Raw genomic sequence first — 25384 nt, 5'->3', positions numbered from 1 at the left:
AAATTGTTCCTAGAGGATTTTTTAAATTTTAAATTTTTTCTCACTTTACCTTTTTATCTCTTTTTTTCGCTCTCTTAATCCATTTTGTTTCTTTCCCTCTATTTCACTTTCTGTATCTAATTTGACTAATTCTCCCCATTTCCTTCTCTGTTGTTCACTCTTTCTTGCTCTATCCATAAATTTCACTGGTTAAAGAGATAGACCATTGGACCCTAAGCTCACAAGGTCCTAGTTGCCCCACTGATGTCGCCACGTCATTATCATCTGGCATTACCAGCAACATATCGTGCAAACATAATACGATCTGAAGGAGGAGTTAAAAAGAATCAGTAATTTCTGGGCCAACGAGAATTTATTTCCGTGCTAATAACTGGTGTGACTGCACTTAGTAAGTTGTCCAGTGTAATTTGCACAAGCCAAAGCAGTGCCTCTTGCTGGCAAAAACGTTTTTTTTTTTTAAATTACTGGTTAGGTTACTGGACTAATAATCCAGAGAACGTGGCAGCTTAAAAAAAAATCTGGAAATAAAAAGCTGGTATCGGTACCATAAAAACCCAACTGGTTGCCGTACTGACGAAGGGTCATTGACTTGAAACGTTAACTCTGTTTTTCTCTCCAGAGATGCTGCCTGACCCGCTGAGATTTCCAGCATTTTCTGTTTTTACTTCAGATTCTAGCATCCGCAGCATTTTGCTTTTGTGTTGCCGTACTTACCTGGTCTGGCCTTAAAGTGATCCTAGTCCCACACTAATATGGTTGCCCTCTTAAATACATCAAACTGCAAGTGGTTCAAGAAGGCAGCCCACTATCACCTCCTCAAGGACAATTAAAGATGGGCAATAAATGCTGGCCTTGCCAGCGAGGTTCACATCCCGAGAATGAATAAAATACCACAAATGATATAATCTAATAAACAGTGCAATCAATATATATTTCCCAAATTATATTTTTCTTCAATTGGCTCTTTAAAAGAGTTTACATTCTCTTAAGCAGTGAAGTAGTAAAAAGACATCAATTCTGCTCCTATTTTGAAGTGCAACTTTAAACAACTATACGTACTGGTTCATATTTCAATCCTTCTGAAGCTGCCACCATAGTTTCGGCTAAGTCTAGGACATCTGCGCCAATATCTGTTTTAAAAAAAAGATATTATTTCAGCTATTGTTTACACAATCCCATGTTGCAATCAGACGAAAGCGTTAACATCCTTCACTGTACAGCACTTAAAAAATATATATTTGAAATAACTTCACACAAGTTCTGCTTAAATGATTAGCAAATTCAAAAGGCCAGATAAAGTGTTTTCTGAACTAACCAAGTTCATGCTTTAATCAGAAGTAGCTACAACAAAACAGGATATTTTAACGTACTCAGTACAAATGTCCTGAACACTGCAGCTTTATTTCTACATTGTTAAAAATGTTCCAGTGCTCATTTTTGGAATTTAAAAAAAGTCAGAACTACGAGTAGGTTTTATCAGGATCGAGAATGTGACCTACAGTTTTACTGACATGAACACATGTGGAAAAATGTTGTTTCCATGCTTTGCATGATGTCTCCCTCAGTGTGCACCAGGTTAAAAGTAGCAGACATGCCAGGCGTGCTATGCACCAATAGTAATAGATTCTCTAAATTTGCACAGGCTAACCTTTGTACTCCTGATACCTAGAAGACATAGTGCAATAGATTTCCAAGTCTGAAGTAACCAAGAGACTGCATTCACTCGCTTGGAAACCTCCATCCAGACATTTTGAAAATGAGGGCAACAATCAGTGCCAAAAAAGGCCAACCCTCTTTTGCTGTACTTCCTGACTTACAAGGCATCATCATCAAAAAGGGGCAATTTTCCCAGCATTTCTCCCCACATTAATTTATTTCACCAAAGATTTTTTAGGTACAAAAATTGTTCAGTGTTCTGTATTTATAGCTTAATGGTAAAACTGATTACTGCAATGTTATAACCGCTGTGTTAATCATAGAATACTACAGTACAGAAGGAGGCCATTCAGCCCATCGAGCCTGCACCGGCTCTTTCGAAGAGCCATCCAGTTATTCCCACTCCACTGCCCTTCCCCATATCCTGAAATGTTTTCTCCTTCAAGTATTTATCCAATTCCCTTTTGAAGCCGACTACTGAATCTGTATCCACCACCCGATCAGACAGTGCATTATAAATCCTAACTATTTGTTATGTAAAAATGTTTTTCCTTGGATTGTTTTGCCAATCACCCTAAATCTGTGCCCTCTGGTCATTGACCCTTCGGCCACTGCAAACAGTTTCTCTTTATTTACTCTATCTAAACCCTTCAGGATTTTAAACCAAATCTACCAAATCTCTTCAGCCTTCTGTGCTCCAAGGAGAACAACCCCACTCCAGTCTATCCACGTAACTGTATTCCCTCATAAGAACATAAGAAATAGGATCAGGTGTAGGCCATTTGGCTCCACCATTCAATAAGATCATGGCTGATCTGATCTTGGCCTCAATTCCACTTCCCTGCCCGCTCCCCATAACCCTCAACTTCCCTATCTCCAGCTTAAATATATTCAATGACCCAGCCTCCACAGCTCTCTGGGGTAGAGAATTCCAAAAATTCATGACCCTCAGAGGAAATTCCTCCTCATTTCTGTTTTAAATGAGCGACCCCTTATTCTGAAACTTTGCCCACTAGTTCTAGATTTGCCCACGAGGGGAAACATCCTCTCTGCATCTACCCTGTCAAGCCCCCTCAGAATCATATTATGTTTCAATAAGATCACCTCTCATCCCTGGAACCATTCTAATAAACCTCTTCTGTACCTTCTCCAAAGCCTTCACATCCTTCCTAAAGTGTGGTGCCCAGAATCAGACACAAAACTCCAGCTGGGATCGAACGAGTGTTCTATATAGGTTTAGCATAACTTCCTAGCTTTTGTACTCTAGGCCTCTATTCATAAAGCCAAGAATCCCATATGCTTTATTAACTGCTTTGTTGACCTGTCCTGCCACCTTCAAAGATTTGTGCACAAAAAAACCTCCCAGGTATCTCTGTTCTTACACCCCCTTTAAAATTGTACCATTTAGCTTGTATTGTCGCTCCTCATTCTTCCTACCAAAATCTCACACTTTTCTGCCTTGTGTCCGATTAGTTCTCCATTTTAGTCCCTAATCTGCCCCACCCCTCCTCTGACAACCCTTTTACTGTTAATATGCGTATGGAAGACCTTTGGATTCTCTTTTTTGTTAGCCGCCATTCTATTCTTGTACTGAATCTTTGTCCATCTTATTTCCTTTTTCACTTCTCCTCTGTACGTTTTATATTCAGTCCAATTCTATCTTGTATTATCAAGCTGATCTCTATCATACGTTTTCTGTTTCATCCTACTCTCTAACTCTTCAGTCACCCAGGGGGCTCTGGCTTTGGTTGCCCTCCTTTTCTCCCTTGTGGGAATGTACTCAGACTGTACTGAAATATCTCCTCTTTAAAGACCGCTCAAGTTCTCTATTACATTTCTGCCTGCCAGTCTTTGACTCCAATTTACATGGGCCAGATCCCTCCTCAATTCGCTGAAAATAGCCCCCCTCCAGTTGTATTTTTATTCTAGATTGCCTCTTGTTCTTCTCCATAACTCATCAAAACTTTTTGATACTGCGATCACTATTCCCAAAATGCTCCCTCATTGTAGCATTCTCCACTTGACCCAAGGTAGGTGGGATTGATGCACGAACAAGTGATGGTCTCATTGGGTCTAATGTTCTCGCCGAGTTCCTTAAAATATTAGTTTTCTCAAGCTTCCACAGAGTAGTGTGTACCATCTACAAGATGCGCTGCAGTAACTCGCCAAGGCTTCTTCGACAGCACCTCCCAAACCGACAACCTCTACAACCTAGAAGGACAACGGCAGTAGGTGCATGGGAACACCACCACCTTCAAGTTGTCCTCCAAGTCACAGATCATCAGGACTTGGACATACATTGCCATTCCTTCATTATTGCTGGGTCAACATCCTGGAACTCCCCACCTAACAGCACTGTGGGAGTACCTTTACCACATAGACAGCAGCGGTTCAAGAAGGTGGCTCACCATTACCTTCCCAAGGACAACTAGGGATGGGCAATAAATGCTGATCTTGCCAGAGCCACCCATATCCTGCGAATGAATTGTTACAAAATTAATAATTCGATAGAGCTTTCAAATAGCCAGCGCAGGAACGAATGGCCTCCTTCTGTGCTGTATGATTCTACATGCTAAAGGTAGCAATGTTAGTACTTGTGCTGTTAACTTAATTAAAAATTGCTTCCTGATTCTTTTGACCTAAATATTTTTACGATGTATTTGTTAAGAAATGGCTGCTCTTGGTGTCGCCTTTTGAAATATTCAAAATCTTTAATAAAAGTTTTTGTTAGAGATTTAGAATCATAGAATGATACACCACAGAAGGATGCCATTCGCCCATTGTGTCTGTGCCGGCACTTTGAAAGAGCTATCCAATTAATCCCACTCCCTGCCCTTTCTCCATAGCCCTGCAATCGGTATGGGTGGAGCTAGGAATACCAAAGGGCAGAAAACGCTAGTGGGAGTTGTGTACAGACCACCAAACAGTAGTAGTGAGGTTGGGGACAGCATCAAAAAGGAAATTAGGGATGCATGCAATAAAGGTACAGCAGTTATCATAGATGACTTTAATCTACATATTGATTGGAATAACCAAACTGGTAGCAATGCGGTGGAGGAGGATTTCCTGGAGTGTATTAGGGATGGTTTTCTAGACCAATATGTCGAGGAACCAACTAGGGAGCTGGTCATCCTAGACTGGGTGACGTGTAATGAGAAAGGACTAATTAGCAATCCTGTTGTGCGAGGCCCCTTGCGGAAGAGTGACCATAACATGGTAGAATTCTTTATTAAGATGGAGAGTGACACATGTAATTCAGAAACTAAGGTCCTGAACTTAAGGAAAGGTAACTTTGATGGTTTGAGGGGTGAATTGGCTAGAATAGACTGGCAAATGATACTTAAAGGGTTGACAGTGGATAGGCAATGGCAAACATTTAAAGATCACATGGATGAACTTCAGCAATTGTACATCCCTGTCTGGAGTAAAAATAAAATGGGGAAGGTGACTCAACTGTGGCTAACAAGGGAAATTAAGGATAGTGTTAAATCCAAGGAAGAAGCATATAAATTGGCGAGAGAAAGCAGCAAACCTGAGGACTGGGAGAAATTTAGAATTCAGCAGAGGAGGACAAAGGGTTTAATTAAGAGGGGGAAAATAGAGTACGAGAAGAAGCTTGCCGGGAACATAAAAACTGACTGCAAAAGCTTCCATAGATATGTGAAGCGAAAAAGATTAGTGAAGACAAACGTAGGTCCCTTGCAGTCGGATTCAGGTGAATTTATAATGGGGAACAAAGAAATGGCAGACCAATTGAACAAATACTTTGGTTCTGTCTTCACGAAGGAAGACACAAATAACCTTCCGGAAGTACTAGGGGACCGAGGGTCTAGTTAGAAGGAGGAACTGAAGGATATCCTTATTAGGTGGGAAATTGTGTTAGGGAAATTGATGGGATTGAAGGCCGATAAATCCCCAGGGCCTGATAGTCTGCATCCCGAGTACTTAAGGAAGTGGCCCTAGAAATAGTGGATGCATTGGTGATCATTTTCCAACAGTCTATCAACTCTGGATCAGTTCCTATGGACTGGAGGGTAGCTAATATAATACCACTTTTAAAAAAAAAAAGGAGGGAGAAAGCAGGTAATTATAGACCGGTTAGCCTAACATCAGTAGTGGGGAAAATGTTGGAATCAATTATTAAGGATGAAATAGCAGCGCATTTGGAAAGCAGTGACAGGATCAGTCCAAGTTAGCATGGATTTATGAAGGGGAAATCATGCTTGACAAATCTTCTAGAATTTTTTGAGGATGTAACTAGTAGAGTGGACAAGGGAGAACCAGTAAATGTGGTGTATTTGGACTTTCAAAAGGCTTCTGACAAGGTCCCACACAAGAGATTGGTGTGCAAAATTAAAGCACATGGTATTGGGGGTAATATACTGACATAGATAAGAGAACTGGTTGGCAGACAGGAAGCAGAGAGTCGGGATAAACGGGTCCTTTTCAGAATGGCAGGCAGTGACAAGTGGAGTGCCGTAGGGCTCAGTGCTGGGACCCCAGCTCTTTACAATATACATCAATGATTTAGATGAAGGAATTGAGTGTAATATCTCCAAGTTTACAGATGACACTAAACTGGGTGGCGGTGTGAGCTGTGAGGGGGATGCTAAGAGGCTGCAGGGTGACTTGGACAGGTTAAGTGAGTGGGCAAATGCATGGCAGATGCAGTATAATGTGGATAAATGTAAGGTTATCCACTTTGGGGGCAAAAACGCGAAGACAGAATATTATCTGAATGGTGACAGATTAGGAAAAGGGGAGGTGCAGCGAGACCTGGGTGTCATTGAAAGATGGCATACAGGTACAGCAGGCGGTGAAGGCAGCAAATGGTATGTTGGCCTTCATAGCTAGGGGATTTGAGTATAGGAGCAGGGAGGTCTTACTGCAGTTGTACAGGGCCTTAGTGAGGCCTCACCTGGAATATTGTGTTCAGTTTTGGTCTCCTAATCTGAGGAAGGACGTTCTTTCTATTGAGGGAGTGCAGCGAAGGTTCACCAGACTGATTCCCGGGATGGGGGGACTGACATATAAGGAGAGACTGGATCAACTGGGCCTGTATACATTGGAGTTTAGAAGGATGAGAGGGGATCTCATAGAAACAAAAGATTCTGACGCGACGGGACAGGTTAGATGCGGGTCGAATGTTCCCGTTGTTGGGGAAGTCCAGAAGCAGGGGACACAGTCTTAGGTAAGGGGTAAGCCATTTAGGACTGATATGAGGAGAAACTTCTTCACTCAGGGAGTTGTTAACCTGTGGAATTCCCTATCGCAGAGAGTTGTTGATGCCAGTTCATTGGATATATTCAAGAGGGAGTTAGATATGGCCCTTACGGCTAAGGGGATCAAGGGGTATGGAGAGAAAGCAGGAAAGGGGTACTGAGGGAATGATCAGCCATGATCTTATTGAATGGTGGTGCAGGCTCGAAGGGCCGAATGGCCTACTCCTGCACCTATTTTCTATGTTTCTATGCAAATTTTTACCCGTCAAGTATTTATCAGTCTATTTTTCTATATTAGACTGCATACACCTTCAATTATTGTTCTCGGTGGAAAAACACCCATGTTTCTTCTCACAGCAGCATAGCAGGGAGCAGATATCAACACTCACAACATGGCACAATGTTGTATTTTACTGCTCCAAGGCACAAGTTTGAGCTTTAATCCACTTGTACTACTGCCCATACATATGACGTACTAATCTTGTAAAATAAAACATGCTAACCACATACAGATGGTAAATTAATATAAATTATTTTAATCTGTTCAACAGTTATACCTCCAATCTAGGAAATCAGTGAAATACTCCAGATACATATCAGTTTTACCATCTGTGCACAATTATCATTCTACTGCATGGTTATGAAACAGTTACAGTACTAGAGATCTGTAACAAAACGCCTTGCAGTACTTGGACTGAAATTACACCAACTTTTCAAATTTGAAAAACATTGAAAAGGTGTAATCTTTTTCAATTTCTAATAAGAAAAACTTTAGCCTATTATTTGAAATTGCATTACGAGACCATTGAGCAGTACTCCATGCATGGGTTTCTGTAAACATGCTTTTCCCCCATTCAATAGAGTAGTTAGTATGACTGTCCAACTTATAGGCAGCAAAAGATGTCGCTTACACTGCTTGCTGCATGGTAACTGGAACACAGATCAATAAAATTTAACAATGACTGCAGTTACAATTCTTTTAAATTCCGATTTCTTTTTTATTTCCGTTAATCCAGTACTTCCACAGAATATTACTTTGTGTACATGGCGTACTCCAGTAAAATTCATGCACAGGCCCATACACACAAGACCAACAGGTTGTAGTGGTGAATGCTTCCATTTCACACATAAAAATAAAAAAGTGTAATATAACTGTAATGTAATCCTTTTACAAGCTATGTTGCATTCACAATATTTATTTAAGGTAATTAAGATTATACCAATGAATGCAAGTAGATAAAATATTAACAATGGTAAGTACTTACAATGGCATTTCATTGAAACTGTAATATCTAAATTGATTCGCAGTTTGCTGCAAGATAAAAGAAGCATTTAGAATTATTGCTCTAATAAAATCATTGCCATTTTCAATGCCAGATCAAATAAGCTTTGAGTAGCTTCCTCCTTAAAGAAACACCATTACCTGAGCAAAAGATCTATTAGTATATTTTAATAATGATTTTGTGTTTATAAGAGTGAATCAATGTATGATTGTCAATTATCTCCAGAAATGCTGATTAATATGACATGGTTAACTTGGATCAATTAATCATATAGTTGGCATAGACCATATTCAACAATAATCTTATTAAATAAAATAAACTTATTAAAAAACAGGTTGATTCCATCTATTAGCTCTGTCCACATCCTCCAGGATTCCAGCCACCCAACTCCAATGCCGTCTGCCATGCCTCCATCCTCACCTCGGGCTCAGTCTGGGTCCCACCCAAGCTCTCCGGATGCCACCTTCCCTCTCACATGTTGCAACTTCCTGCTCCTCCACAACAGGAGTGGAAGCGTTAAGCGCATTCACATGGTTACCTTTAGTAGGAACTGACTTTCCAAATATAGAAAGATCACTTCCAAAATATAAAACCCAAAAACAACAATGTCAGTGTTTTGCAAAGCAGCTGATTTTTTGATCAATTCCCAGCCTGAGTCAGCCTGTAGTCACTTAAAACTTGCACCCCCAGCACTGGGACTGCAAAAGACACAACAGAAAATCGACCAATTCCAGATATATATATATATATAGCCCCTGAAGCCACTGAACACTTTCAGTACACAGTTAGTGGGAAGAGGACACGTAGAAAGCTCTCAAAAATAAACAAATCATATAATCACCTGGAAAAATCTTTGTCGACTTCATAATCATACTTCATCCATGTGTCCCGATACACAAAAAACTCCATAATGGACAATAGGGCTATGGTGGTAAAGGCAATTATAGAAACTGTAAAGAAAAAGTAACTGTCACAGTAAATACATGTTAAAAATAGAATACTATTTTAAATAAAGAATAAAGTACTAGCTAAGAAGAAAAATGTAAAGTACCTGTTCCACCACTTGTTGAAGTTTCAATATAACTTTCAGGAATCTTTGGGAAAGCATCAAGCTCCTTCACTAAATTCAGTGCCTTCTTCTTATTTAATCGCCTCATCTTCAAATATACATTCAGGGGCCTTCACTTTCAGCTTCATAAATTGAATCTGCAAACATATTAAATCCCATTAATATAATGCTGAAAATAAAGAAATAGTGCTGAAAGTGTTACAAAAAGCTGCATAATAAGTTATACAAAAGTATTTCTATAGAATAAGTGAGCTTTTGTTTTAAAGTCTATGTAGAGAGAAAATGAGTGGTAGTTTTAATTTACGTATCTAGTAGAATAGTAAAGTGTATGATACATAATTTTTATACTGTATGCCATTCATTTTTATACCAGTTTTTTCCACTAAATTCAAAAGACACAGATTACTGCCTTGCAACAAGATGGGTGAAAATGTTTATGTTTTAAATAATAAGGCTTAAATGCCCTTTTGCAACCGCTCCAATGGATTTCCATCCAGCTAATTAGCAGCTGCTTCCGCTGGCTCTGGTTCTGACTGAGTATGACCCATTGCTGAATATGGTACTTCGAGGTTCACTATTTTTCATTTATATCACAGCCTTGTTGTTTTCCTGCCTCAGGCCAACACACCTTTAACTCATTTAATCGTGCTCAACTTCCAAGAACACCCAAATAGAATACACACATTATAAGTAGATAATAGGACAAATTTAAAAATCAAATCAAGAAAGTAGGCACAAAGCAAAATAACAAAAAAATGGCAAAACTTAGAGAGCACGATAGAGCAACATAAGCCAGAAAATAAAGCATATGGGTTAAGGCACAAAAGGAAAATAGATTTTAAAACAACATTTACCTCTACCGTGCTCACTCGGAGATGCTAATACCTCCTCTCAGTCTTCCCACACCCGGAGACCCACTCCAAATGCTCCTGCATTGCAGTACCACTTTCAATCTTCCCATGCACAAGCTCCCTCCCCACTACTCCCAAAACCAGTGACACCTTAATATACCCATATCCTAAGACTAGCTCCCTTAATCCCAAATCATAGGACCCTCCCCTCCCTTGTCCTACACCCACCCTCTCACCAATATCTCAAGACCGCCTAATACTCCCAAACCTCACAACCATCATAACCAATGCTCAAAAACCCAACAACCTCCATCCCCAAATTACACAAAGTCCTTGCTGCAATAACTTTGTAGCCAGGAACAGATGCATGGCATCAACATTCAATGTTTGCATCTGTTGCCGACAGCTGCATCAGAATTTTTTCTTTGACATTGTTGACTGTCCCAAATAAATCTAAAGACAAAATATTTTTGTAAGAAATTGGCTGGTTATTTTCAAAATTCCAAACATAAACAATATGAACAGGTCATTCATCTCATTTAGGTGACCATGCGGTGTATAAATTGGTGTATTTGTTTATGTCACAACACTTCAACAGTAATTAATTGACTGTGATGGACTGAGAATGCTAAAGAGCTATATAAACAGAACTACTTTCTTCTTTAAATGACTGCCACATCATCTCCCCAGCTTCTACCTTGAAGAACCTTATTACTTTTACAGTACAGGTTGAACCTCCCTTGTCTGGCACCCTTGGGATCTAGCCTGTTCCGAATGAGGTATATTTCCGGATAAGGGGAGGTGATGTGTTTCCAGTATGTGTGCTCGCCGATTGGCTAAAACGACTGTTAAAAATCCAAGCACAGGCATCTCCCACCCTTCAAGATTTATTTCAGACCTGGAATATTAGGTCCATCATTGAAACACCTGTGAACTTTTTGATGTGGAAGCAAGTCATCCTCGATTCGAGGGACTGCCTATGATGATGATGATGATGAAAATGACTATCAGTCAGTCAGTCAGACAGGTCGGCGGGCCCCGAGGTGTCGGCGGGCCGAGCGGGTCCCGAGGTGTCGGCAGGCCGAGTAGGCCCCGAGGTGTTCTAGGTTGAGGGGCTTCTGCTACTGCTGATCACTTTCTTTCTAGTATGTGTGTGGATTTTCTGTTTTGGTGAATTATTTAATTAAATAATAAAGGAGAGGTATCACCATTGTGCCTAAAAAGAGAATGGGAAACTGGGGGGGGGGGGGCTGTCGGTGTTCTGCGCATGCGCCACCTGGTGGCTGGGAATGATGCCGGCTAAGGAGTGGTGCTGGATAAGTGAGTCCCGGAGAAGAGAGGTTCAACCTGTATACCGCATATAGTCAGATATTCATAGAACAGAATAACCTGCATTATTGACATATACAGTATAAAACAATTGAATATTGGAATGACCAAAGCCAGTCGTCATTCCCTGCCACAAACTCTGTTCCGACTCCTTCCCTCTGTTTGAGGCTGAGCCAAACTGTTCACAACCTTGGTGTCATATCTAGCCCCAAGATGAGCTTCTGACCAAATATCTACGCAATCACTAATATTGTCTATTTCCTCCTCTGTAACATTGCCCAACTCCACCACTGGCTCAGCTCATCTGCTGCTGAAACCCTCATCCATGCCTTTGTTACCTCTAGACTTGGCTATTCTAATGCACTCCCAGATGGCCACCCACGTTCTACCTTCTGTAAACTTGAGATTGTCCAAAACTCTGCTACCCATGTCCTAACTCGCACCAAGTCCCATTCACTCATCATCCCTGTGCTCGCTGACCTACATGGGATCCTAGGTAAGCAACACCTTGATTTCAAATGGCTCCTGGGGTGAAAGGTGCTTTCTGACCTACTCAACTGTATCCATGGCCATCCCTTGCTCTTCTTCCCCAAACCTACTTTCTTCCACTCTTTGGGCTAGACTTTTTCCGAGAGCCCCTCAACACCTGATTGCTCACCCAGAAAAACCGCTAACGTTTGCTAAGTAACGCTGGCGAAAATTTCCACTTTTAAGTTAAAAGTAATTGCCTGGTGAGAAAATGGATCTTGCACCATTTTTCTCGGCGGTTAAGGGGAAACTAAGTAAAACGGGCGCTTTAAAAAAATTTTATTCCAAGACTGTGGTTGGGCCTAGGAAGGGGGGAAAACTTTTAAAAAAATGTTGTCAAAAAAAATGTAAAAACATTCCCAAGACACTTTTACATCTAATCGCCGTTTTACAATTTAAAAAAAAGAACCTTTAACTTACTTTTCTTTGCAGAGTACTCACCTACCGCCCTATTTAAGCAACTTTCACAGGGCGGTTCCCCCGGCAATCTGGACGGGCTTCCGCTGAGGCGAAACTTACGCCCTGGTGATTTTCTCGGTGGTGCACATCGGCAGTTTGGTCCCGGCGGGTGTTTTGAGATTTGGGTGATACCATTGAAAAACTAAGGGGGAAACTTTCGCCAGGCGGAAAAACAGCTGTACTGCCGAGAAAATCGCCGAAACCCGCCGAAAATGAAAGGAATGTTTAGCCCCTTATGGTATCCTGCTTCTGATAGTGAAGGCATTTCAGCCCAAACTATTCTTCCATCAAATTGGTTTCCGATCTCCTGGACATCGCAAGACTACGTTTCTGCTTTAAACTATGCTGGATTATACCGCTATGTTTCTGCACTGGTCTACACTAAATTATATTGGAAGACTACTACTGTTTCTCCATCTCAGCTGAAAAAAATTATATTTCCTTTTAACTGCAGTTGTATCTCTGCTGAACTTGTTCTACTGGTTTTTCAGCTCTACTGACTTCCAGGAACAGCTGCCAGTTCGCTCGTTCTACCGGTTTTCAACTTTGCTGGTTACTGGTGACGGCGAGCTACTGTAACTCACAAGCTTGTGTCAACGTCGTCATCATCTTTGTGCCCTGCTACCGACTCTCCTTCCTACTGCACATCCTCGATCTCTCTACACTTCAAATAGCTTCTGGACTTCATTCGCCTGCTTCGGACAGCGGTCCGTCGATGCTTTGTGCTGGCCCATCCTGTTCATGTCGACTTTGTCCTTCCATGGGACCTCTGACTTTGACCCTGGTCTCCCTACTATTGTATCCCATTTACTACTACATTTAAACAGGCCTATGTAACCTGAGCTTTTCCCGTCCATTCCTGTGCGCACTTTGGCTGCCGCTCCGGACACGAGCCATTTAAAACTTTTCCACCTCTTTCCATTTCTCTCTCTCCCTCCGACTGCTCTCTCCTGTCTTCATGCCTCCTTTCAGCTCTCCCCTCTCGGATACTCTGTCTCCCAAATCCCGACCCCCAATCCTTCATTACTCCTCGACCTTCCTACTCTCCTGCTGCCGTCCCAGGCTTGACTCCCTCCTAGATATGCCCACAGCTTCCCTCTGTGCCTCTCTTGGCATCCTACAAAGAGTCCATCGAGGCACTAGACGCTGCCTCCTTATGAACAGTACCCTCAACTGTGCCATCCTACTCTCTCGCCGACCTTCCTGCCCAGCGCTGACCCTGTAGACGCAGGGAGTGGGGCAGCCATCACCGTCCCTCGCCGCATCTCCCTTTGCGTTTGCTTGTGAACAAGGCCCTTCCCCATCCATGAGCTTATCGTGGATGATGGCATCAATATCATGGTCCTGACAAAAACCTGGTTGAGGGGCGATGACACCTTACCCTTAAATGAAGCCTCCCTACCTGGCTATACCTTCCATCATTTGCCCCACTCAGACTGCCGTGGTGGTGGTGTGGCTCTCATCAGTAAATCACACCTTGGTCTGTCCCCCTACTCCTCTGTCACTTTCTTCTCCTTTGAGCATCTCACCCTATTCCACCTCTCTCAGCTATCATTTATTTAAAATTCTCGTTCTCTATCGCCTATCCAAGTACCATAAAAATATTTCTTCACTACTTTCCTCCCTCTGCACCGAACGACTTCTCATCCTCGGTGATTTCAACCTCCATCTCAATTCATCATGCTCTCTCACTCGAGTTCATTAGCCTCCTATACTCCCTTAATTTCTCCCTCAACCCGTATTCACGGCCAGTCCATCGATCTTGCCATCTCTCATGACCTAGCTACTCCCATCGTGTCAATCGCAGATAAGGCCATCTCTGACCATTTTCGAATATCGCTCTCCACCCACATCCCCCTTCCAATCCCCCCGCCCCCAATCCTTTGTGTCAGCTCCTGGAAAAAACTCTCTCTCAACTCTCGTACAGCTGCACTTATCTACTCCCAACTGTCCAGCCTTTGGCCCTCCATTCATCATGACATTTCTGCAGCTACCGATCTGCTCAATCACTCCCTCATCACCACCTTTGATGCCCTAGTCCTGGTTAAAACAATTACTCTCTCTCACCCTGGCCGTTCTCCTTGGTACAGCCCTGATCTTCGCTCCCTTAAGTCCAAGGGATGCAGACTTGAATGGATATGGCGGACAACTGGTTTAGCCATTCACCGCCAGCTCTGGCTGGACCACATAAAGCACTATCGGGTCCTGCTCGCATCTGCCAAAATCATTCTGGAATGTAAAGATAAACCCCGGCTTCTATTCTCCACTGCTAACGTCTTTTAAAATCCCTTTTCCCAGTTTCCACCCTCACCAACAATAAGTGTGAAGAGCTCATGGACATCTTTGTCTCTAAGATTGAGACCATCTGTTCGGCCGCCTCAGCCTCTTCCCTTTCTTCCCCTAGCCCACCGGGCGAAAAATACTCTAAGGAAGCCCCCTGCCCTAACCTCACATCTTTCTCCAGTTTCTCTCTGACCTCCTCTCAGGCCCTCTCCAAGCTCATCCTGTCCATGAGACCCACTTCCTGCTCCCTTGACCCTATTCCCACCAAACTGCTGATCACCCAACTTCCTTTTCTGGCTCCCGCGTTAGCCGACATTGTTAACAGTTCCCTCTTCTTAGGTATTGTCCCCTTCTCCCTCAAATCTGCCGTCCTCACCCCCTCCTCAAAAAACCAACCCTCGACCCCTCCGTCCTTGCAAACCGCCGCCATCTCCAAACTCCCTTTCCTCTCCAAAGTCCTTGAATGTGTTGTCACCTCCCAAATCCATGCGCATCTTTCCTGCAATTCCATGTTTGAATCCCTCCAATCTGGTTTCCGTGCCTGCCACAGTACCAAAACGGCTCTCATCAAAGTCACAAATAACACCCTTTGTGACTGTGACAAAGGCAAACTACCCCTCCTCATCCTTCTTGACTTGTCTGCAGCCTTTGACACGGTTGACCACTCTATCCTCCTCCAACGCTGGGTGGGACTGCACTTGCCTGGTTCCATTCTTATCTATCTAATCTAATCATCTGCAACGGCTTCTCTTCCCACCTCCGCATTGTTACCTCTGATGTCCCCCAAGGATCTATCCTTGGCCCCCTCCTATCACTCATCTACATGTTGCCCATTGGCGACATCATGTGAAAACACAGCATCAGTACATGTACGCTGATGACACCAAGCTCTAACTAATTACCACTTCTCTCAACCCTTCCACGGTCTCTAAATTGTCAGACTGCTTGTCCGACATCCAGTTCTGGATGAGCAGAAATATTTTCCAATTGAATATTGGGAAGACCGAAGCCATTGATTTCGGTCCCTGCCACAAACTCTGCTCTCTAGTCACTGACTCAATCCCTCTCCCCAACTTCTAACTGAGGTTGAACCATACTGTTCGCAACCTTGGTGTCATATCTGACCCTGAAATGAGCTTTCGTCCACATATCCGCAGCATAACTAAATCCGCCTATTTCCACCTCCGTAACATCGCCCTCCGCCAGGCCCTTGCCTCAGCTCATCGACTGCTGAAGCCCTCATCGTGCCTTTGTTACCTCTAGACTTGACTATTCCAACGCACTCCTGGTTGGCCTCCACATTCTACAGTACGCAAACGAGGTGTGATCTAAAACTCGGCTGCCTGTGTCCTAACTCACACCCAGTCCCGCTCACTCATCACCCCTGTGCTCACTGACCTACATTGGCTTCCGGTTAAGCATCCTACAACCCTCCGAGATATCGGCGCTCCTCTAATTCTGGTCTCTTGAGCATCCCTGATTTTAATTGCTCCGCCATTGGTGGCTGTGCCTTCAGCTGCCAAGGCCCGAAGCTCTGGAATTCCCTGCCTAAACCTCTCCAGCTCTCTACTTCTCTTTCCTCCTTTAAGATGCTCCTTAAAACCTACTGCTTTGTCCAAGCTTTTGGTCATCTGCCCTAATATCTCCTTATGTAGCCCGGTGTCAAATTTTGTTTGACAACGCTCCTGTGAAGCCTTGGGAAATTTTATTATGTTAAAGATGCTTTATAAATACAAGTTATTGTTGAAATATGCTAACCAATTCCATACATATTGACACTGCCAATAATTTGGGTACTTCATAAAACAAATATATACTTGAATATTCCTTTTTGATGCCAAATAATTTTACACTTTGAACTCTCTGGTCTGCATGGGTCTGTATCAGAAAATGCAGTACATTTACCCATTTGGTTAAAAAACACATCTTTCCACAGTCTGTAGATTTAGTGAAGGATGAGAAGGAGGAAAAAAGCTTCAAAGAGAAAATATAAGGAAATGATTAGTACCCCCATTTTACCTGTGAGAGCTGCCTGAAAATTTAATACACCAAATGTTATCTTGGCACATTTTATTGAAGAATATGTTGCATAGACACTCCGAAGCACCAGCTGTGATACAAGTCGCCAATCCTGCCTCCCAACTGTACAAGTGTAATGCCCCAGATAAATTCGCAAAATATTGACCCTGAATTAAAGGTTGGTGGTGCCGATAAGGAGTATGCCACCGACATCCGAACAAAATCTGCACTTACCTCATCCCCCCCCCCCTTTGAGAAGTTGCTTTCAATCAATGCAGAATTGTGCGCAGTGTAGTGGCGCACGGATCCCAGGGACGCACCGCTGTGCGTATGCAAACCTGGGATCAGATAGGGCGCTGCTCCTTTCACTTCCTGACTCTTAGCCAATCAGGAATCAGAGGAGATTACGGATTTGCCCACAATTCATTTTAAATAATTTACTGGCTTGAAATGCAATATTAACAAATTATGATCATTGCAATAGCATTTACCATACAAACCAAGATTTCAAAATGAATAGAATTCGATCAAACAGTGAAATGTCGAGATACTATTTACTGAAAGTGTCCTTAAAATCATAAACCTCAATTAGGATGCTTCTGATACAGCTGAACTAACATTGGCCCTTTAATTCATGGCCGTAACAACATAAACCTATAATTACAGTTTTATAGCCCTATTGAATTTGTTTCTCCTCTTTTAGACCAACTAACTTTTGATTAAATTAAATAATCTAAAATTGAGAGTGCAAATGTCTGATAACATGAGGAAATCATGGAAGTGAATTAAATCTTATCGAAATAGAAGTTGGGACATAATTAAACTGAAACTACAAAAGGCTTTTGGGCAAAGATGGTGCCACAAAAAGGCCCTATTTTCAAACCCGAACAAATGAAAGTTTCTTTCAAAATTTGTCTCCACTCAGACACGAACCAATGCCTCATTATTTTGGGCTGTAGCATAAACATTAATACAATTTTCTCATCCCCCCCCCCCCCCCTTACACCAGGGGATAAACATTTTCAGGGTAATTAATGCACAGTAGGTGGGCAATTAGTCCAACTTTTCACCAGCACGTTTATGTGAATGAGGAGGTGAAACGTGCAGCAAAGCCTACATGCAGTTGGAACTTGACAGATCTCAAGTTCAGGATTTAGCACTTACGGTCAATTTCAAACATGGTATGACGGAGTACTGAGTGTACATTGTCATACTGACCACAAATTCAGGGCCATTAGGAGTGGGAGTTATGATTGAAGAAAAGCAAAATATCACAAATCCAATTTTAACACTCCAAATGTCTGACTTTTGATGGTTCTGGGTACTATTTTGAACAGACTCGATCTTAGTGCACTAAGATCTAGCAAAATAAAAACAGCCAGATGACACCATGTCCTAAACATGTCCTAAGTGTCCTTCCCTTTTGTAGAGAGAAATTACAATTAGAATTTAAAAGAAAAGCCAAGAGCTAAGGGGGAAAATGTTCTTACTGTAGTTTCAGCAAACATAAGGAATGAAAAATGAAAATTAAATGACTTGCATTTATATAGCGCCTTTCACGACCATCAGATAATCCAAAGCACTTTTCAGCCAATGAAGTACTTTTTGAAGTGTAGTCACTGTTATAACAGAGGAAACACACAGCAAATTCCCACAAACAGCAAAATGTGATAATGACTAGATAATCTGTTTTAGTGATGCTGTTTGAGGGCTAAATATTGGGCAGTGCCATGGGATCATTTATGTCCACCTGAGAGCAGACAGGGCCTCGGTTTAACGTCTCATACGAAAGACGACACCTCCGACAGTGCAGCACTCGCTCAGGGCTGCACTGGAGTGTCAGCCTAGACTTTTGTGCTCAAATCTCTGGACTTGAACCCACAACCTTCTGACAGAGGCAAGGGTACTATCAAATGAGCGCTCAAACTGCAAGAGCAAGAATTCACATGAAAACGTCAGCACTGTCAATCCCATCAGGGAAATGTTAGAAAGGAGATGTGTGTGTATATATGATTTTAAAAAACACCAAAGGCAATTGAAAGTATATTTAAACATAAGGATGGCTGTTTATTCCTCTGACACCCACCCTGGAGATAACCTCAAACTAGGTTAGATGTTGTTAAGAAACAAAACGAGCGACTCACTCCGAATGATCGACACTAGCCGGGTCCTGAGCAGAGTGAGTGTCCGCGCCGGCTGCCCCAGGAGCGAGCGCCGGGCCAGGCGTTATAGAACGGGGGGCGGTTGGCGCTTGCGGTTCATGCGGCGCGGTAACAAGCCCGCAGGAATTGTGCGGTAGAAGCAGTCGCTGGTACCCGCACCGCTCGGCCCCTGCCCACAGCTGGCTTCCCCTCGCTCTCCTCCTCATGGGCTAAGGGCAGAGCCTATCAATAGACGCCATGTGTGCCATCTCGGTTTCCAAGCCTCCGAGTCGCAGAACAGAGACTCAGAAAACGCTGCGACCTCTGACCTCCCACCTTCGACACCGTCCTCAATCGCTGTTGCTGCTTCTTCCGGAAACGCAACTTCCGGCCTGAAGCATTCTTGTTTCCATTGAGGTTGAGATTTTGCCCATCTCAGTTAGAGCCCGCTTGCATGTGGTAGTTAATGTGCTTTTTCCACATGTGGGACATAGATTGGGAATGGCATTGTTTCAGTGCACGTAGTTGCCAAATTTCTGCAATGAATTTCACAGATTATTGTTGGCAGAGGGATCGAGGGATAAGTAAAAAAGAAAGACTTGCATTTATATAGTGCCTTTCATTACCACCAAGTGTCCCAAAGTGTTTATAGCCAATGAAGTACTTTTTGAAGTATAGTCACTGTTATAATGTAGGAAACATGGGCCTGACCAAGGTGGCCATTAACAGGTCTAGATGAAGGGCGGTCGAGGGGGTCGTTCGGCCCAATTGCCTGCCTCTCTTCCATAGCTTTGTTCGTGCCCGGGTGTCCTTGGAAATGGAGCAGGCGGTGTCCACCATGGAGCAGGCCTTCCATGACCAGTGAGCACCGGAGGGACTGGAGTGCATCGTCACAACCAGGAACAACATTTTTATTTGATTTATTAAGGTTCCTTTAAACGTTTTTGTTAATTTACCGATTCTAGTGGTTGTGCTCCTTTATGGTTGAATTGGTATTTAAAAAGAGTTGGAATGTAGGAAACACGGCAGCCAATTTGCACATAGCAAGCTCCCAAAAACAGCAATGTGATATGACCAGATAGTCTGTTTTAATGATGTTGATTGAGGGATAAATATTTGCTAGGACATAAGAACATGAACAAGAATTAGGAGTAGGCCATTTGGTCCCTCGAGCCTGCTCCGCCATTCAATAAGATCATGGCTGATCGGTGGAAGATGCCTGTTGTGAATTCACGTTAAAATAATTCACACACAGGCATCTTCCACCATTTAAAATGAGTTCATCAGTCACCTGAGTACCCATTTTTAGTGTGGAAGCAAGTCATCCTCGATCCCGATGGACTGCCTATGATGATGATGAATAATAGTTTCTAGCAATTTCCCTGCTACTGATATCAGGCTAACTGGTCTGTAATTCCCCGTTTTCTCTCTCTCCTCCTTTCTTAAATAGTAGGGTTAAATTTGCTACCTTCCAATCCGCGGGAACCTTTCTAGAATCTGGAATTTTGGAAGATGACAATCAATGCATCCACTATCACTAGCCACCTCTTTCAAAACCCTAGGATGTAGGCCATCAGGTCCAGGGGATTTATCGGCTTTCAGTCCCATTAATTTCTCCAGTACTATTTTTTTACTAATACTAATTTCTTTCAGTTCCTCATTCTCGCTGGACCCTTGGTTCTCCACTATTTCCGGGAGGTTTTTTGCGTTTTCTTCCGTGAAGACAGACACAAAGCATTTGTTTAATTTCTCTGCCATTTCTTTATTCCCCATTATAATTTCTCCTATCTCACCCTGTAAGGACCCACATTTATTTTTGCTAATCTTTTCCTTTTTACATACCTATAGAAGCTTTTACAGTCTGTTTTTATGTCTCACTACTTTATTCTAATCTATTTTCCCTTTCTTTATCAATTTCTTGTTTCTCCTTTGCTGAATTCTACAATCCTCCCAATCCTCAGGCTTACTGCTCTTTTTGGCAACATTATAAGTCTCTTCCTTTGATCTAATACTATCTTTAACTTCTCTTGTTAGCCATGGTTGGACCACTTTACCTGTGGAGTTTTTGTGCCTTGAAGGAATGTATATTTGTTGTAAATTATGTATTAATTCTTTAAATGCTAGCCATTGCTCATCTACCGTCATACCTTTTAATGTAGTTTCTCAATCTCCCTTAGCCAACTTGCCCCTCATACCTACGGAGTTTGTTTTGTTTAGATTTAAGAACCGAGTTTCGGATTTAACTAAATCACATTCAAACTTAATATAAAATTCTTCATATTATGGTCACTCTTCCCTAAGTGCTCCTTTACTACAAGGTTATTAATGAACCCTTTCTCATTGCACAGTACTAGACCTAAAATAGCCAGTTCCCTAATTGGTTCCTCAACATACTGATCTAGAAAACTATCTTGTACACATTCCATGAATTCGCCCTCTGCATTTTTGCAAATTATTACTGCAAATTTGGTTTGCCCAGTCTATATGTAGATTAAAGTCCCCCATGATTACTGTATTACGCTTATTACATGTGTTTCTAATTTCCTGATTTATACTCTGCCCTACATTACAACTACTGTTTGGGGGCCAATAAACAACTCCCACCAATGTTTTCTGCCCCTTGCTGTTTCTTAGCTCCACCCAAACTGATTCTACTTCTTGATTTTTGGAGCTAAAATCCTTTTTTCTCCATTGTCTTTATCCCATCCTTTATTATCAGGGCTGCCGCTCCTCCTTTTCCAATTTGCCTATCTCTTCTAAAAGTTAAGTATCCTGGAATATTTAGTTCCCAATCTTATATTAGATTTAAATCAAGTACAGAAAGCAAAATAAAAAGACGAAACGATAGATGGTATTGAGAGATAAAAAAGACAGAAAAAGTATAAAACATTTTTTAAATTAAAATAAAAAGTTCCAACACTAATTAAATTCTGAAGAATTGAGACTCCACACTTGTAAAATTAAATTTTCAGTGCCAGAGAGTTTATTTAGCAATAATTATGAATTATCACACCATTAAAAATCCACTTAAACTTGAAGACACCAGCCCTAACTTTTTCTGATGTGTTTAGTGGGTAAGAACCGCAACTTCACATCCTTAGATGGATTTTAATGCTAAATTAATTGCGCAGCCTCTGGAGAAGCAAGGTAACTCGGACCGCAACTTCCAGAATTCCACTGGAATTTTTAACTGTGCATGTGCGTACTCCGGAAGTTGCTGTCTGATTTACTCCATAATAACGGTGAGCGCTATCAATGCAAAATCCGGAACATTTCCTTTTTTTCATGTCTCTGTCATTCTGTTTACTTCTGCAGAATTTTGGTAGGTTGGTTCTAGTGCCACCTCGAGGTATATTGTCAGTCCAATGCCCTTCTATACTACAAAGTTGCAGTCTGCAATTGCCCACTGCACAATTAAAAAATTTCGAGGCATTACTGTATTTTACTTCTCCATAAGAGCCGCTTGAAAAGTATGCCATTGGAAAGACTTCAGTACAGATTTGTACTTGGTAAGAGATATCATGAGTAAAATCTGGTGTTAAAATTGCTCTTTAGATTCTTTATTGAAAAGTATTCCCCTGCACTTTGCTTCCTTTTAATTTTAAAGAAATGCAAGGTGCTTTAGGTTGTTTGTTTTATTTTTAGCCTGCTTGTTTAAAAAAAATTAAGAACACTTTACTATTTCTCTTAATTTCCTGATTTCAGTTTTCCAACATTCCATTGACTCTGGATCAGTTCCTATGGAGTGGAGGGTAGCCAATGTAACCCCACTTTTTAAAAAAGGAGGGAGAGAGATAACAGGGAATTATAGACTGGTCAGCCTGACATCGGTAGTGGGTAAAATGATGGAATCAATTATTAAGGATGTCATAGCAGTGCATTTGGAAAGAGGTGATATGATAGGTCCAAGTCAGCATGGATTTGTGAAAGGGAAATCATGCTTGACAAATCTTCTGGAATTTTTTGAGGATGTTTCCAGTAGAGTGGACAAGGGAGAACCAGTTGATGTGGTATATTTGGATTTTCAGAAGGCTTTCGACAAGGTCCCACACAAGAGATTAATGTGCAAAGTTAAAGCACATGGGATTGGGCGTAGTGTGCTGACATGGATTGAGAACTGGTTGTCAGACAGAAAGCAAAGAGTAGGAGTAAATGGGGACTTTTCAGAATGGCAGGCAGTGACTAGTGGGGTACCGCAAGGTTCTGTGCTGGGGCCCCAGCTGTTTACACTGTACATTAATGATTTAGACGAGGGGATTAAATGTAGTATCTCCAAATTTGCGGATGACACTAAGTTGGGTGGCAGTGTGAGCTGCGAGGAGGATGCTATGAGGCTGCAGAGCGACTTGGATAGGTTAGGTGAGTGGGCAAATGCATGGCAGATGAAGTATAATGTGGATAAATGTGAGGTTATCCACTTTGGTGGTAAAAACAGAGAGACAGACTATTATCTGAATGGTGACAGATTAGGAAAAGGGGAGGTGCAAAGAGACCTGGGTGTCATGGTACATCAGTCATTGAAGGTTGGCATGCAGGTCCAGCAGGCGGTTAAGAAAGCAAATGGCATGTTGGCCTTCATAACGAGGGGATTTGAGTACAGGGGCAGGGTTGTGTTGCTACAGTTGTACAGGGCCTTGGTGAGGCCACACCTGGAGTATTGTGTACAGTTTTGGTCTCCTAACCTGAGGAAGGACATTCTTGCTATTGAGGGAGTGCAGCGAAGGTTCACCAGACTGATTCCCGGGATGGCGGGACTGACCTATCAAGAAAGACTGGATCAACTGGGCTTGTATTCACTGGAGTTCAGAAGAATGAGAGGGGACCTCATAGAAACGTTTAAAATTCTGACGGGGTTAGACAGGTTAGATGCAGGAAGAATGTTCCCAATGTTGGGGAAGTCCAGAACCAGGGGACACAGTCTAAGGATAAGGGGTAAGCCATTTAGGACCGAGATGAGGAGGAATTTCTTCACCCAGAGAGTGGTGAACCTGTGGAATTCTCTACCACAGAAAGTTGTTGAGGCCAATTCACTAAATATATTCAAAAAGGAGTTAGATGAAGTCCTTACTACTAGGGGGATCAAGGGGTATGGTGAGAAAGCAGGAATGGGGTACTGAAGTTGCATGTTCAGCCATGAACTCATTGAATGGCGGTGCAGGCTAGAACGGCCAAATGGCCTACTCCTGCACCTATTTTCTATGTTTCTATGTTAACACCAGCTATTTTTCATTTAACTTTCAGTAACATTGTTTTTATGCCCATCTGTGGCTACAATTTGGTATTACAAGACTAGAGAACATCAAAAGCAAATATATTTTTTCCAAGATATGAGCTAAAAATTCACCAAACTTGTGCCTGTTTTTTGGCGACATTTCGCCATTTTTGACGAAAAACGGTGTGGCAGGAAATTCGAAGCAGTCTTACGGCAGCGGTTTTTAAGTACTGCTGGGGAGTGGACCGCCGCCTTGCAAGATTCGAAATAGCGCTTTCGCTAAAAAATATGGCTCACAGCGGATGAAAAAAACGCCAGGTTAAAAAGCTGCATTGCAGCCCTTTAAACAGCGGTAATTATGAAGACCTGCAAAAAAGATGAGTTAAAGTTTTCATTTTTAAATTCTTTTGTAGCGATTCAATAGTTAAGTGTCTTGTGAATGTTTTGTGATTTTTTTTACTTTTTGTTTTTTGTAATTTTTTTTTGTATTTTCCCCCCTCTTAGTGGTACCAGCCTTGGAGTAAAGTTGCAGAAAATTTGCAGTTTGCGCCACAAATCCTCGTGCAATGCCGATTTTTATCGTTGTGCAAATTGAAGCCCACATTTTAGGCCTCATAGCGGTAGTGGAGTGAAAGCGGTATTTTTGGCAAAAAAATACCGTTTTCATCAAAAAACAAATTTCTAGCCCATAGTATCAATGGTATGTGTCTTTTAAAACTATTGCAAGGTTGGCTTTGGATTGTTCCTTCAAATAATGCAGATTATTTTATGTATTTATTTTCACCTGACATAATAGGATATATCACCACTTTCATTTTTACAATAATTACATTTTTCTCCATCTCTCATGGAGTAAGGTTCCATGCTGGCCTCCAGTCCCTAACCTAATGGATTGGATAGCAGGTCTATTTTATTCCCATTCCGGACCGGCTGCACTGATACCAATTGTAGTGACTCCACTACTGCCCTGATTGAAATCAACTAACTCGACACAGACCAGGAATCGAACCTGGAACCTTTCTGGAACCTTCCTGGATTGAAATAAAAACAAAAAATGCTGGAAATGCATATTAGATTTACGAATTCATGTTAGATGAGTCAACACCTGTAAAGAGAAAGGCCAATTTACAGACATTTGGGTGGGCAACTCGTCATTAGTCAACGATCTCTCTTTACTGACTTATGACCTGTATTTCCAGCATTTTCTATTTTTATTTCAGATTTGCATCATTTGTAGTTTTGTTTTCTTTTAACTTTTCTAGATTGTTTTAGATAGAAATTCGGAAAATAGCGCTATTGGCATTTTTTTGACGATAATCACGGCTTTTTTTT

General features: G+C 41.9%; 1 protein-coding gene across 2 annotated transcripts in view; it reads right to left on the bottom strand.

Annotated features, from left to right (window-relative positions):
* Nucleotides 1–19190, bottom strand: part of ergic2 (ERGIC and golgi 2) — a 79917-nt gene extending 60727 nt beyond the window's left edge. For both annotated transcript variants that reach the window (XR_011596755.1, XM_070900398.1), the window contains exons 1-5: nucleotides 18844–19190; nucleotides 9213–9367; nucleotides 9003–9111; nucleotides 8144–8190; nucleotides 1060–1130 (exon numbers count right to left, since the gene is read on the bottom strand). Coding sequence is in view for 1 of the 2 variants with exons in the window: in XM_070900398.1 (XP_070756499.1) it covers nucleotides 1060–1130; nucleotides 8144–8190; nucleotides 9003–9111; nucleotides 9213–9318 (333 nt within the window). In the remaining variant the exon portion in view is untranslated. The remainder of the gene's footprint in view (nucleotides 1–1059; nucleotides 1131–8143; nucleotides 8191–9002; nucleotides 9112–9212; nucleotides 9368–18843) is intronic.
* Between the last annotated feature and the right edge of the window lie 6194 nt (nucleotides 19191–25384).

This window comes from Pristiophorus japonicus, chromosome 15 (genome assembly GCF_044704955.1).
Source record: "Pristiophorus japonicus isolate sPriJap1 chromosome 15, sPriJap1.hap1, whole genome shotgun sequence".
Classification (NCBI taxonomy): domain Eukaryota; kingdom Metazoa; phylum Chordata; class Chondrichthyes; family Pristiophoridae; genus Pristiophorus; species Pristiophorus japonicus.
Note: the sequence above shows the minus strand (reverse complement) of the source record. Positions and strands in the feature narration are given on the sequence as shown.